This window comes from Cetorhinus maximus, chromosome 18, assembly GCF_964194155.1.
Source record: "Cetorhinus maximus chromosome 18, sCetMax3.hap1.1, whole genome shotgun sequence".
Lineage (NCBI taxonomy): Eukaryota > Metazoa > Chordata > Chondrichthyes > Lamniformes > Cetorhinidae > Cetorhinus > Cetorhinus maximus.
This window is the reverse complement of record NC_135896.1, coordinates 91384646-91400317: the sequence shown is the minus strand read 5'-3', so window position 1 is coordinate 91400317 and position 15672 is coordinate 91384646. Positions and strand designations below refer to the sequence as shown.

The 15672-nt window shown below is 41.4% G+C and overlaps 1 protein-coding gene across 3 annotated transcripts in view; it reads left to right on the top strand.

Moving 5' to 3' along the window:
- LOC144693340 (cysteine-rich motor neuron 1 protein) overlaps positions 1–15672 on the top strand; it is a 256361-nt gene that overhangs the window by 178010 nt on the left and 62679 nt on the right. For all 3 annotated transcript variants that reach the window (XM_078563159.1, XM_078563160.1, XM_078563161.1), the window contains one exon: positions 5557–5739. In XM_078563159.1, the coding sequence (XP_078419285.1) occupies positions 5557–5739 (183 nt within the window). The remainder of the gene's footprint in view (positions 1–5556; positions 5740–15672) is intronic.

Here is a 15672-nt window from a genome sequence, read left to right as displayed (position 1 = left end):
AGATGTAGACCAAATTTGAAGTAAAAATGTGGGAACCATTTACATGATGGAATAATCACCAATATTTCTTGCACAAAACTTATAACCACAGTGAAAGTATCAGTGTTATATCTTATTTCAATTTGTGCATGAATCACAAAAGGTTAGTATGCAAATATTGAAAGTAGTGAAGAAAGCAAATAGAATGTTATTGTTTATTACAAGAGGAATTGAATACATAAGTAGGGAGGTTATGCTTCAGATGTAAAGGGCATTGGTGAGACCACATCTGGAGTACTGTGTACAGTATTGGTCTCCTTATTTAAGGAAAGATGTAAATGCATTGGAAGCAGTTCAGGAGAGGTTTACCAGACTAATACCTGGAATGGGCAGGTTGTCTTATGAGGAAAGGTTGGACAGTCTAGGCTTGTCTCCACTGGAGTTTAAAACAGTAAGAGGTGACTCGATTAAAACATATAAGATCCTGAGGGTCTTGACAGAGTGAATGTGGAAAGGATGTTTCCTTTTGTGGGAGATTCTAGAACCAGGGGTCACTGTTTAAAAATAAGGGGTCGCCCATTTAAGAACTGAGGCGAAATTTTCTGAGGGTTGAGAGTTTTTGGAACTCTCTTACTGAAAAGGTGAAGGAAGCAGAGCCTTTAAATATTTTTAAGGCAGACTCTTGATAAGTAAGGGGGTGAAAGGTTAAAGGGGGTAGGCGGGAATGTGGAAAAATCAGATCAGCCAGGATCTTACTGGATGGCAGAGCTGGCTCGAGGGGCCGAGTGGACCACTCCTGCTCCTAATTCATATGTGTTTGTATGTTTTTTCTGGTTTGTCCTCCGAAAGGTTGGACCACCCTAAGTTGGCATTTTGTTGATTTGTTCAGTGCAATATACAAATAGTCTCTGAGTCCATTGCCAGCATTTATCCCAATGTGGGCTGGGAAGAACGTGGATTTGAGTTCTGGATTTGGAGGACAAAAACTACTTTTTTAAAACTGAATTCTGAACTGATCAGCTCACGTCCTTACAAGTAGGGTTGATCAGCAAGCTTAATGACATATCTTAGGGTGCACCAGTTATAAGTGAAGTATGGTTATCTAAGGAAGCTGATACAGTGAGACTACTTGCATTTGTGAAACAAGAATATTTGTAATGAAACCAAGACTAGATTTTGATTCAAAATTTGACATGAAAGCAATTACTTATTTTAATCTATAATTGTATTTTTGCAGTACTCCAGATTTTCTCCTACAGTTTCATTGTAAGAATATTCTTTCTATGTCCTGAGCTGTCTTTGGTGCATGCTTTAAAAAATACTTTTTTTCATCAAGTTGCAATGCAGAAACGTGAACATCAAGCATAATTTCCCTCTTCCGTCAATTGAGCTCCAGCCTCGCAACCTAAGAGGGTTGGTGCTGGACCTGTCTCTCTCTCTACAGAAGTTCACAATCTTGCAGGTTGTTGTCCAGGGAAAATGCAACGGGTATTATATACATGCAGAATCCACCAGAGCAGACTTTGTAATCATCCTTCTCCATGCCCTTGTCCTGCATTGCCTCTGCCTGCATTTTGTTATCATCTCTACAACATGTTGCGTGGACAAATATGACCTGTCTGCACCTGTTGTTCACGGTTTGGCACCCTGCTCCATTTCCGACTAGGCCTGAGCTAGTGGTTGGAAGGCCACTCATCTGAAGCAGGTGGGAGCTTTATAAAGCTTTGCAAAGAAGACTGGAAAACATGCAATTCTATTTCCTGGACCATGAACGCCAAGTGCACAGCACTCAAAAAAAACATGGGATTCAGTATAGAAACTTGATACTGAGGTCTCTGCATCAAATATAGGCTAGCTTGATTTTAAATAAAGATCAGTTTACGAGGCTGATTTAGCATACAAATCTTACATGAATAATAGCGCAACCGAGTATAAGAAAATCAGAAGTGGCTAGAGGGGAACTAAAACTTTTTTTTAAAAATAGCAAGAAATGTGAATTTTTGAACCTGCCGGCAAATACTTCAGTAGCGAGTTTCTAAATTGAATCTAACATAAGATTGTCTTAGTTCCATGATATAGTGGTGGATATATGTTGAGTTCACTCATTACTAAGATAATGTAAACCTTTTAATTCATTTAATGTAAACCTTTTAATTCATTTCAAGCCATGTAAGATTCTTGATTACCATTGGGGTAAAAGGCTGTCATGAGTAAGATAGGAATGTGGGGATGAGATTACAATCAAATCAGCCATGATCTTATCAAATAGCAGAGCAGGCTCGAGGGGCTGACTGGCCTCCCCCTCCTAATTCGTATGTCTGTCTGTATGTTCGTATGTCACTTTGTTGGCTGGTAGAGTTGAACTCTGACATCTTAAACGAACCTGAGACCAGTTAGGTTAATATTACTGTGACTTCTACATGAACAGGTAGAACACTAACTTCAGACTGCTCAATCTTTGAGTTCACCCTCGGGCCAATAGCAGAAGACGCTAAAATTACCCGTCGCCTCCTGGCTTTTTCCTGGGATGATGACATCTCCCACTCTGCTGCTTTCTGGACGTTGGAACGAGATCAGCAATTGATTTTTAGATTGGACGCTCGGGATCAAAAGTTTGAGTATCATCATGTTTTACATCGGGGGGGGATGTGGTTTCCCGTTGTTGATGTTTATATTTGCAAGCCTGTGCAGACCTGTCTTGTTTCTCTGCAGAACTTGCGCCATTGATTTTTTTGAAAGGAAGAAATAAAGTTGATTTCGGTTTGATTAGCTGAAGGACGATGCGGAACTCGAGAGCAAGACGGCAACGGTGGGGACCGAGCTGATGCTGCTGAAATCTGAGATTGAGAGCGCGCGTGAAGCACCGCGTAGAGTTTGTAAATGGCTCAGAATGCACGGGTGAAATATCACTCCCATATTGGCGATCATAAATGAATCCTAAAACGAGGCAGGGAGGAAACTCGACTGGAGTCCACGTGGATTGAGTTGGAACAGGAGGAAAGCGTTCAGATATGTGGCTGTGAAAAGGGTTGGTGGTGGGGGGTGGTCAGGCAAATTTAGTCTTCGAGACAGACATTCTGGAAGGCCCACGCAATTGTGGAGAAGCTGCAGGTGTTTTTGAACACTGGATCGTGAGGGATTCATTAATTGTAGGAGCGAAAGAACAAACACCAGAATATAGCATACAAGACTGAAGATCAAAGTAATTAATTAGGGCTATGTGATAGCAACCCCATTTATGTTTTCTTTTCTGTGGATATAAATGTATTGACTTGCTAAGCTTTATTAGGCCAGTCACTGTAAAACTGCTTAGGCAGTAAAATATCTTGAAATAAAGTGCAAAGTTAAACAGGTTTTTTTTTCTGGTCACATGCCTGAGCTGTAAAGTTCAACAGTTCAATGTTGGGAAAGGTTTTAAATTTTTGTTCCATCCGAAGGGTGAAAAATAATTCCCTTCAGCGCTTGGTCCTAGCTTAATTGTGGCTGACAGGAAAGGGATCAGTGTTTTGATAATAAATGTCTGCTGTTCTTTTCTGACCAGCGCTGAAACCTTTTGTGTTGCCCTTTTTGAGCCCACTACAGATTAAATCCACATGAATGCTCTGACAGCAAGCTGACATCAAACGCCACTGGTTTTGGAGAAGGTGGTTTTCACTCGGCGTAGCTCAGGCACTCATCCACAAAAAGCTTTCATTGCCACGAATGCGGTGAGAAAAAAACTGAATAGAGCAGATTGACGGGTTCACCAAACATTTTGCGCAGAATTACGCAGTTCAAAAGAATTGTGAATTTTCCATTCCTGAGAACTGCCTGGAATTTGCACACCAAGATTAAACGCCCCACAACCTTTTAATTTTTCATCGCATTTCTTCAGAGTGCACGAGTCAGCACTTGGAATATTTGTAATCTTCTATTTGTGCCGTTTGTAAGCGGCTCATCTTTGGCTGCACGTAAAGAACCGGGGATATGCAGCAGCATTGGGTCTCTATTCAATTCACGGGGCTCAATGACTACAATATAACATCTAATTTCTAAAAAATGGATTTTATTTATTGAAGCCCTTCACTCAAAGTGCAACAGCTGTTGCTATAATTATTTTCAATGGAAAATCGAGAATCTGCAAATGCTGGCAGTCTGAAACAGAAATTGATTGAGTGAAGTGCTGTGTTATCTTTTCTCCACAGGTACGGGTTGACCTGTGTGGGTTTCCAGTACTATTGCTGTATAAAGCACGCCTAAGAAGGAATCCAACTATTGTTGGAAGTCTGAAGTACAGTTCCAGAGAGTTAGGGGGGTGGGCTTCAGGGTGGGGCATTACCAATGTCCCATTTTTCACATTTGATGAGTAGGTTATGAAGTACAGCCTTGCCTTTTGAGACCAGATGTAGATAGCTGATTGACAGTAAATTTGCTTTGCAGAGATGAATAGGCCACCCCTTTGCTTTGGTATTTAGAGACGGCTTAAATTTATTTATCGGCAGTATAATTGCAGGAATTGAATTTGTTCTAAAAGCTAATAAAAACCAGTTGTAAGATGTGGTAAGGCAACACCTTCTCAGCTCAGCCCAGCCCATCACTTGCACCTGGGTGTGAATATTGTAAACCTTCATTGTATCTGCCAAAAAACCAAACTTCAACAAGGTGGAACTGTATGAACTGAGAAAATTACGCAGGTCAATTCCCGACGGTTAAGTTTAGGTTGCTTAAATGTGCTTGGATCTCGAGTTCCATATCATTCATTAAATGTTTGCACTGCACCAGAAATCAGTGAGCTATATTATTTAGCGTCAGCTGGTAGCACACTCCCCCCCTGAGCCTCCAGGTACAAATCACACCAGGACTTGAGCGCAAAAATCAAGGCTGATGCTCCAGTGCGATACGTAGAGATCGCTGTACTGTCAGCGTGCTGACTTTTGGATGAGACATTAAACGGAGGTGCCATCTGCCTGTAAGGGCATAGCACTCTTTTGAAGAAGAGCAGGGGAGTTATCCCTAGTGCCCTGGCCAACGTCTATCCCTCAATCAACATTATTGAGCCATTATCATGTTGCTGATTTGTGGGAGTTTGCTGTGCGCAAATTGGCTGCTGCATTACCTGAATCGCTACAGCGACTACTTCAAGAAGCGGTTCATTGAAGTGCATTCCCCACTTCATTGGCTGTAAAGCACTTTGAGATGTCCAGTGGTCATGGGAGGCGCTATATGAATGCAGATCTGCCTTTTCTTTCTTTTTACAGCAAAACCATTTTTGGACACCAAATATTTTAATATTTACGTTGGTGGCGCATGTTTCTAAGTTGGTTGGAATTTCAGAAAAGTTTCTCGTATGATTTGCCTGTTTAAACTGCACACATAGCAGCAATAAGCTGCCAGTACAGAGTAGTGCTTTATACAGGGACACTGCACAATGAACATGTCAAAGAAATACTGCAGTCTGTATGTTATACTGTAATGGAGACCTCTGTTGGCCAAATACTGCATTTCAAATTAAATCCTAATATCCAGGAGATCGTACTTGAGGAAATTTTTTACAGGTGTGCCCTTATCATTCAAATATCCTTGTTCTTTTTCTCTCAGAAGCCACTCGCAAATGTGTATACAATGGCACCGAGTATACAGATGGAGAGGTGTATCGCATGGAGGCTTGCTGGTTCTGTCGATGTCGAGGTGGGATCTCGTTATGTTCGAAAGCAGAATGTGGAGAGCTGAAATGTGAAAACTATTACATCCCTGAGGGAGAGTGCTGTCCAGTTTGTCAGGGTAAGTTTCCACTGACTAGAGTGAAGGTCTGGATTATAAACATGTGCCTCCAGCTTAAAAGAAAAAGCAATAACGCACTGTGTATGTTGCATTGAGATTACATTGCTCATATATGATCATTGTCTCGCTCCGGCAATGATTTAATGACATGGCTACTGGCAATAGTTGTCAAAAATGAGCAGATGGTAAAATTCACCAAGTAACTTGAAATAATTTTGCAGTAATACATAACTGGTGCACAACCACGAGGGAGACCTTCATACTGTATGTTTGTTGATAAAGGAAAGGAGCAGTGTTGTGTTTAGAAGGACAGTGTTTTCCTGTGGGAATGTGGGAAGCTTACACAATAGAGAGAATAAGCTGGTGCCTGCGAAACGATCATCCACATTTGTGGCACGTGGAATGTATTGAATCCAGCTGATTACCCCACAGCAATGTCACTGACGGCTAGAATTTATGTGGCGATTACACCTCAGCCTTTAACTGGAACAAGATCATTTCTAACTGTTTGCAAAGCAAACTTTAAACAAAATCTCCGTCCACAGAACTAAGACCTGATGTTTTGACGTTGATGTAGGCATTACAGAAAAAGGATAAATACCAGAGTTTATCCTAAACATTGTGTCTTTAACATTTCAAATTCAGTTTAGGGGCAGTGTTTGTAGCACCTAAACTTCATTCACTTAACTCTCACTTTGTAGAAAAGTAAATAGCCAAATGTTTCTGTCCTATTGTGGCGATATAAATACGGACGTTAATGAAATGGTCCAGACTTGCGAGCATGAAACTGCTGTTAATATAGCTCTTTTAAGATGACGGGCATGAATGATTTTTCAACCGCAGGTTTTATAAGTTTCTGTGTTATTTACCCCATAAGTTGATGGGCTTCTAATTTCTTTGAAAGGCCCGTTTCGTTTTCAGTCATGTTATCAGGTTTAGTGAACGTAAATTCACTCTTCATCTCTTTAGTGATTAACTGAGCTCGTGCAACACAGCTGCTTAAAGTGCAGTTAACATATTGACTCTTTGTGCTGTAATGCACAATTGCAAGAATGCAACAGCAGTTAATGATTTTTTTTTCACTATTTCAGCTGTATGTGTGCTATTTGGAGTATTTTTAAACTCACTAACCAGAACAGAAAAATAGTAAAAACTAGGACACAAGTACTGGTCCGAACTGACCTTGTATACCTTAAAATGGAACACCAGTAAAAACTGGGAAATAAGAGTACTGGTCCGAACAGTTTTTTTCCCTTCGGGTAATAATAATGGATTTTATTAATAAAGTTTCTCTTAAATCATTTCCATTGAGCAGTACGGAGTGATGTATCTAGAGCACTTTGACTTTGTGGGCTGGTCCGATTAGGGCTTATGGGCTGTAGGTGGTCCACCAGCCAGTGTCTGAATGCCCTTCAAGTCAATAGAAATCATCATTTGTGCTCATTTTTGTACGTCCACATTAAATGTTAAAGTCAGTTGCCAAGTTGCAATATTACTGTAACAAAATTGTAAAGTTCCCTTGTGTTGTTGATATCTCTTAAAGGTATACTACATAACATCGAGAAGGGAAATGTGTCACGTGATCCAGTCATAGTTTCACTTTTGCTTTGAGCAAAGCGCGTGCACACAGCCCTGATATCTTAGAGCTTGGTACAACTGTTCTCATGTGCCTAGTCTTAAATGAATCCACAACATGTTTACCCAATCCCTTATGAGCGATTGATGCCTTGTGTCTTGTACAGTAAATAAGCCCAAGGTGTCATTATAATAGCAAGATACCTTGAGGACTGGTTAGTCATTGAGATTGTCTTGCCCCACGTTTAAGATCCTGGAACCTAATTGCCAAAGAGATATTGTTCCATCTCCTGTATTCCTGTCATGGATTGAATTGTAGCCTGGCCTTTTTTTATACTTGTGTTATCAACGTTGATCACACCATTCCTCTTCACCACCTCTTGTCCATGATCCATCTATGTGCTACTATACTTCAACTCTATTCCTATCTGTTCCAATGTAACAGAAAATGCTGGAAATACTCAGGTCTAGTAGCATATGTGGAGAGAGAATCTGATGAAAGGTCACAGACCTGAAACGTTAACTCTGTTCCTCCCTCCATAGATGCTGCCAGACCTGCTGAATATTCCCAGCATATCTTCTGTTTATCTTTCAGATCTCACAGTATTTCACAGAATCACAGAATTTTAATTGCACAGGTGGAGGCCATTTGGACCATCGTGTCTGCACTGGCCCTCCAAATGAGCATTATGGCCCAGTGCCATTGCCCTGTCTTTTCCCCGTACCCCTGCACATTGTTTCTATTCAGATAATCATCTGATGCTCTCTTGAATGCCTCAGTTGAACCTGCTCCCATCACACTTCCAGACCCGAACCATTCATTGTGTGAAAGTTTTTTCTCACGTCCCATTTGTTTCTTTTGCAAATAACTTGAAATCTGTGCCCTCTCATTCTTGATCCTTTTACGAGTGGGAACAGCTTCTCCCTACCTACTCTGTCCAGCCTCCTCATGATTTTGAACATCTCTATCAAATCTTCTCTTAGTCGCCTTCTCTCCAGGGAGAACAGTCCCAACCTCTCCAATCTAACCTCATAGCTGAAGTTTCTCATCCCTGGAACCATTCTTGTAAACCTCTTCTGCGCTCTGTCCAATGTGTTCATATCCTTCCCATAATGCGGCGCCCAGAACTGTACACAATACTCCAGCTGAGGTCTAACTAGTGCCTTACGTAAATAACCTCCCTGCTCTTGCATTCTATGCCCCTATTAATAAAGCCCAGGAAACTATATGCTTTATTAGCTGCTCTCGCCACCTGTCCAGCCATCTTCAATGATCTATGCACATATACACCCAAGTCTTTCTGCTCTTGTACCCCCTTTAAAATTTCACTCCTTATTTTATACTGTCTGTCCACATTCTTCCTACCAAAATGCATCACCTCACACTTTTCCACATTGAACTTCATCTGCCATCTATCTGCCCACTCCACCAACTTGTCTATGTCCTCTTGAAGTTCCACACCGTCTTCCTCGCAGTTCATAACACTTCCAAGCTTTGATTCATCCGCGAACTTTGAAATTGTCCCCTGCACATCAAGATTTAGATCATTAATATATATTGGGAAAAGCAAGGGTCCCAATATCGACCCCAGGGGAACTCCACTACAAACCTTCCTCCAATCCAAAATATATCCATTGATCATTCTTCTCTGCTACCTATTTTTCAGCCAATTTTGTATCCATGTTGCTACTGTCTCTTTTAGTCCAAGAGAAATAACTTTTCTCACAAATCTGTTGTGTGGCACTGTATCAAATGCTTTTTGAAAGTCCATGTACACCACATCAACAGCATTACCCTCATCGATCTTTCCTGTTACTGTTATGGCACATCAGATGGTAAATGCTGAGCTGCTCATATCCGAGAGGGAAACTTGAAACAACTGTCACAACTGTTTTGCAATGTGTATTTTTATTTCGAGTTGTGTGCCTTGAATTGAGTAGTAATAAGTTCACTGGGTCTTAGAGGGTTTTTTACAAAGCTAAATTAAACACTTATTAATTTAAAAAAAACTTTAAGCACATTCATAGGTCTACAAACTACTACTTTGATAACTCCTACCTCCCCCAATTAACCTGACTCCCAGTTACACGCTCGTTAAGGCAACAGTAAAAACAAAATAGATTTTACCAAAACCAGGCAAAGCACACAATACCCTGGAAAGGGATTTTTACCGTGAATTCTCTTAGCTTTGGTTTTTATAGGCAGCAGCTTGGTACATAGAGGCTGGAGGCTTTTGACACTTGTTAGATCTTAGAATTCCTTCTCCTTACACACAGCCTCATCTCCTTTATACATGTTTCTCCATTTTTAATGTAAATCCCATTGTTCCAATATCTCTTTGGACTTCACCTTTCTAATAATAAAAATCTTTCATAGTATCAATTTTATCAGTAAGCTTTGGGAAAAATAAACACACTATTTGGCTTCTACTGGCTAAGTGTAACATTTCACCCTCTCTTTTGAAATTCAACTACTCTGGTTTATCTGAATGTGTAAATTTTCCTTTACACATCACATTCTAAAACTTCAGCCATGTTTACTTATTTAGCATTTCAAACCTAGCTTCTCTTCTGATACATCAAAGCCTTCAGACCAGCTGTCTTTAATTCAATTAAGTCACACAACACACGCACAAGTGCTCGCTCTCGCTCTCCAGACCCCACTATTACTACTTTACAATAAATCCCTATAACATTATGAAAACTATTATGCTTTTGTGACAGTTACCTTTTCAAAAAAAAAACTCCAGCAAGTTAGTTAAACACGATTTCACCTTTAGAAATTCATGTTGGCTCTTCCTTATCAACCCATACTTTTCCATGTGACTACTAATTCGATCTTGAATAATTGTTTCTAGAATCTTGCCCATCACAGAAGTTAAACTGACTGGTGTGTAATTGCTGGGCTTATCCTTACAACCTTTTTTGAACAAGGTTGCAATCTTTGCAATTCTTCAGCCCTCTGGAACTGAGTCTAGGGAAGACTGAAAGATGGAGGCCAGTGCCCCTGCAATTTCTACTCTCACTTCCTTCAATATCCTTGGATGTACCTCATCTGGTCCCAGTGCCTTGTCAATTTTAAGTGCCGACAGTCTGTTCAACATTCCCTCCTTATCAATCTGGAACCCTTCTAGTGACAGAGTTTCCTCGTCTGTCACCATGGCCTGGATAACATCTAGCTCCTTGGTAAAGATGGATGCATATTATTCATTTAATACCTTAGCCATGGTCCCTTCGTCCATGTGTAAATTTCGGTCCCTAATCGGTCCTAGTCCTCCTTTCACCACCTTTTTACTATTTATATACCCATAGAAAACTTTAGGATTGCCGTTTATGTTGGCTTCCAGTCTTTTCCCATAATCCCTCTTTGCTTCTCTAACGTGCTTTTTCACCTCCCCTCTGAACCTTCTCAATTGTATTTTCTACCTGGCACCTGTCATAAGCACACTTTTCCTTCTTCTTAATTTCTATCTCCTTTTTCATCCAGGGTGCTCTGGATTTGTTTGCCCTACCTTTCCCTTTTAATGGAATATACTTTGACTGGGCCCGAACTAATTCTTTTTTGAAGGTAGCCCATTGTTCAGCTACAGTTTTTCCCACCCATCTTTCATTCCCGTCTATCTGGCCCAACTCCATTCTTGCCCCATCGAAGTCGGCTCTCGTCCAGTTAATTATTCTTACTCCGGATTGCCTATCATCCTTTTCTATCATCATCCTAAAACGTACAATACAATGATCATTGCCTCCTAAATGTTTCCCCGCTGACACTTGACCTACTTGGCCCACCTCATTTCCATGAGCCAGGTCCAACAGTGCACCTTCCCTTGTTGGATTGGACACATACTGCTGTAGAAAATTTCCTGAACACATGTAGAAACATTTGCCCCTCTCATGCCCTTTACACTACCACTGTCCCAGTCTACATTCGGGTAATTAAAGTCACCCATTCTAATTACTCTATAATGCTTGCATCTCTCTGCAGGATAATTTCCCTGCAGAATTGTTCTTTTACGTTCTTCTCAATCTTTATTGGTCTCTAGACTACACCGAGCAATGTAATTGCACCTTTTTTGTTCCTTAGCTCTAGCCAAATTGATTCTGTCCCTGAACCCTCTGGGACATCATCTTTCTCCAGCACAGCAATGCTCACCTTAACCAATACTGCCACCCCTTCTTCTTTCCTACCTTTTCTGAACACCTTGTACCCGGGAATATTTAACACCCAATTCTGCCCTTCCTTGAGCCAGGTCACTGTTACCGCCACAACATCATATTTCCACACGGCAATCTGCACCTGTAACTCCCCTATCGTATTAACTATACTTCGTGCATTCACATACATGCATAGTAACCCTGATTTAGATTTTGTTACTTTCTCCCTTACCCCGACTTCAGCTATCAACTTACTATTCTCTATGCTAGTGCTACCTGTCCCTCCCAGTATTTTGCACACCCTGATAATCCTCTCTCATATTTTCTCTTGGTTCCCACACCCCAGTCAAATTAGTTTTAAGCTTTCCCAGCAGCACTAGCAAAATGCCCCACAGGGAACTCAGTCCCAGCTCTGTTCAGGTGCAACCCTTCTGGCTTGTACAGGTGTCATCCCACCCAGACCCAGTCCCAGTGTCCCAGGAATCTAAAGCCTTCCCTCCTGCACCGTTGTTCCAGCCATTCATTCATCTGCCTTATCCTTCTGTTTCTGTACTCACTGGCACGTGGCACTGGGAATAATCTGGAGAATACTATATTTGAGGTCCTGCTTGCTAATTTTCTAAGCTGCCTAAATTCTGATTTCAGGACCACATCCCCTTGCCTACCTAGGTTATTGGTGCCGATGTGGACAATGATCTCTGGCTGATCACCCTCCTGCAGCCACTCTGTGACATCCTTGACCCTGGCACCAGAGAGAGGCAACATACCATCCTGGATTCACATCTATGGCCAGAGAAATGCCTGTCTGTTCCCCTAAGCAATGAATAGCTCTTCCTTTTTCCTCCCCTCCTGTACAGCTGAGCCACTCGTGGTGCCACAAACTTGGCTCTGACTGCACTCCTCTGAGGAACCAGCGCCCTCACCAGCTTGCAAAACGGAAAACTAATTAGCGAGCAGAGGACTCCTGCACTACCTGCCTACTTCTCTTGGACCGTCTGGTGGCCATCCATTCCCTCTCTGTCTCCAGGCCCTCAAGCTGTGGTGTGACCACCACTCTGAACGTGCTATCCACGTAGCTCTCAGCCTCGTGATGCGCCACAGTGACTCCAGCCGCTCAAACTCTGAAACCTGGAGCTCAAATTCCTGCAGCTGACAGCACTTCCTGCACATGTGGTCATATACGACACCGGGAGCCTCCATGACTTCACACATGTTACTGGACACGCATTCCACTTGACTGAGCTGCCCTGCCATGTCTTAACTCTACTTCCCTTAACTTTATTCTACTTTGGATTATTTATATTACTTCATTATATTGGCCCTAAATTTCCCTTATTCCTGACACTTCTCAGTTAAATCCAAGTATAGCTACTTGTTTAAAAAATTACACTTTTCTAATTTACTCACCAGGTCCTACTTACCAAGGCCGCTGCTCTTCTTTCTGTCAGTCCCAATATTGCATTGCCTATCTTTCCATGTTCATAGATTAAGCCAATATGTTTCCGTTCTTTTCCCCTCTTAATTGTGATCAATTTACCACACATTCACTGTGGCTTCAACCACCTCCCTTTGTCTCCACTAGCTTGGGTTTGTTCACTTCTTCAAACCCTTTAAACTCTTCTGCTATGCTAAATGCACTATGCTGTCAATCATATTACATAGGATTACATAGGATTTCATAGGATTTATGGCACAGAAACAAGCCAGTTGGCCCACCCAGTCCATGCTGGTGTTTACACTCCACTTGAGTCTTCTCATGTCTTTTCTCATGTAAATCTGTCATCAAAACTTTTTATTACCTTCCCCTTAAGTGCTTCTGACTTGGACAGAATTTGTGTTTCCATTTGCTGCCCGTGGTTTGTATGTTTGCATGTAAGAGTTTTGTGTTTTCTTAGCCTCAGAGTGAGTGTCCCAATTAAATGATTCCAGCAGCAAGCTTTTTGTGAGTTGAAAATAAAGATTATTATTTATTATCACACACTTACCCTGAATTTAACACAGCATTTCACTTGCTCATCTCTCTCATACTTTCACGCACACAAAGATTAGATACAGATGGAGGTAATACACTGTTATAGTTTATAATTATCTCAGTCTTTTTTGTGGCAAGCCTGTGGTTTCTTAGATGCAGTTGATGCTTTAAAGTTGAAGCAAAGTTCATGTAAAGCGAGGAATTCACAGGCTTTGAGGTTTCTTATACGAATTTCTAGGAGTTCTCAGATGAACTTCAACTGGAGCAGGCTGAGGAGTCCTTCTCTCAGATAGGGTCTCCCAGTTTCAAGGTATTGCTGTTAATTATCTTAGCTGCTTGCTGACTTGCAGCTAGTTTGGTGGCTTTTTGGTGAAACGCTCTGTCTGCAAGAAGTTCCTTGCTGGTTTTCAAAGCAGACCACAAAAATGGTTCCTTCGTCATGTGACTTCCACAAGTCCACAGCCCTCCTTCTAAACAGAAGGTGTGTTTATGTATAGCCATGCATTTCTGGTATTGCCCTTGTAAATCTACCCTGCACCCTCAGCAGTGTCTCTAACCCTTTTTATAATATGGTGATCAGAATTGAATGCAGCACTCCCAAGTGTGGTCTTGCTAAGGTTTGGTACAAATTTAGCATAACTTCACAACTTTCCAATTCTATCCCTGTAGGAATAAAATTTAGTGCTGCAGTGCACCTTTTATTGATTGATGTATTTATACTCAGATCCTTTGTTCATCTACCTCATCTAGACTTGCACCATCTAAGTTCAGGGTAATCTGGCAAACTGGATAAAAGGTTGGCTTTGTAACAGGAAACAAAGGGTAATGGTCGATGGATGTCCTTGCAAATGGAAAGTTGTCTCAAGTGGTGTTTCACAGGGCTCAGTATCGGGACCCTTGCTGTTTGTGTTGTATATTAACGATTCGGACGTGAACGTTGGGGGCACGATTGGGAAATTTGCAGGTGACACAAAGATTGGCCAAGTAGTGGATAGTGTAGAGGATTGCCATAATCTCCAAAACGATATAGATGGGTTGGTGGAGTGGGTGGTAAAGTGGCAGATGGATTTTAACATAGAGAAGTGTGAGGTCATACATTTAGGGAGGTCAAACAGTTACAGGGATTACACAATAAATGGGAATAAACTAAGAGGGGTAGATGAAGTGAGAGATCTTGGCGTACAAGTACACAGGTCCCTGAAGGCAGCAGTTCAAGTAGACAAGGTTGTAAAGAAGGCATATGGAATGCTCTCCTTCACTGGCAGAGGTGTAGAATATAAAAGTAAGGATATAATGTTGGAATTGTATAAAACACTGGTGAGGCCACAACTGGAGTATTGTGTGCAGTTCTGGTCACCACATTACTGGAAGGACGTAATAGCTCTGGAGAGAGTGCAGAGGAGGTTTACAAGAATGTTGCTAGGGTTAGAAAAGTGTAGCTATGAGGAGAGATTGGATAGGTTGGGGTTATTTTCCTTAGAACAAAGAAGGCTGAGAGGTGACTTGATTGAGGTGTACAAAATTATGAGGGGAATAGATAGAGTGGATAGGATAAAATTGTTTCCCTTGATGGAGAATTCTAGAACCAGGGAACATAGATTCAAGATAAGTGGCAGAAGTTGTAGGGGGGACATGAGGAAGAACTTTTTTACGCAGAGGGTAGTGGGTGTCTGGAATTTGCTGCCCAAGTTGGTGGTAGAGGCAGAAACTCTAAACTCTTTTAAAAAGTACCTGGATCTGCACTTCAAGTGCTGTAAGCTGCAGGGCTATGGGCCGGGTGCAGGAAGGTGGGATTAGAAAGGGCACCTGGGTGTCCTCGGGCTGACATGGACAAGATGGGCCGAATGGCCTCCTTCTGTGCTGTAACTTTTCTATAGTTCTAAGTAATGAGTGACCTTCCTATTCTTCCTACCAAAACATACCACCTCACATTTATCTGTGTTGAACTTCATTTTCCAATTATTTGTCCATTCTGTACATTTATCAATGTCTTCCTGTAATTGGTTGCGGTCCTCCTCAGTATTGACTATCGCCCCCAAACCCCCCTGAAATTTGGAGTTATGCGCAAAGTTAAAAATTGTCTTTTTGATTCCGAAGTCCAAAATATTAATGTAAATTGTGAACAGATTAATATAGAGGAATAGTTAAATTATAATGGGGGCTGGCCTCGTTTCTGTAATGGCACTTAATCAGTTGATTCAGGAATTGGAACTTTTGAGCCTTAGTAAGAGAGT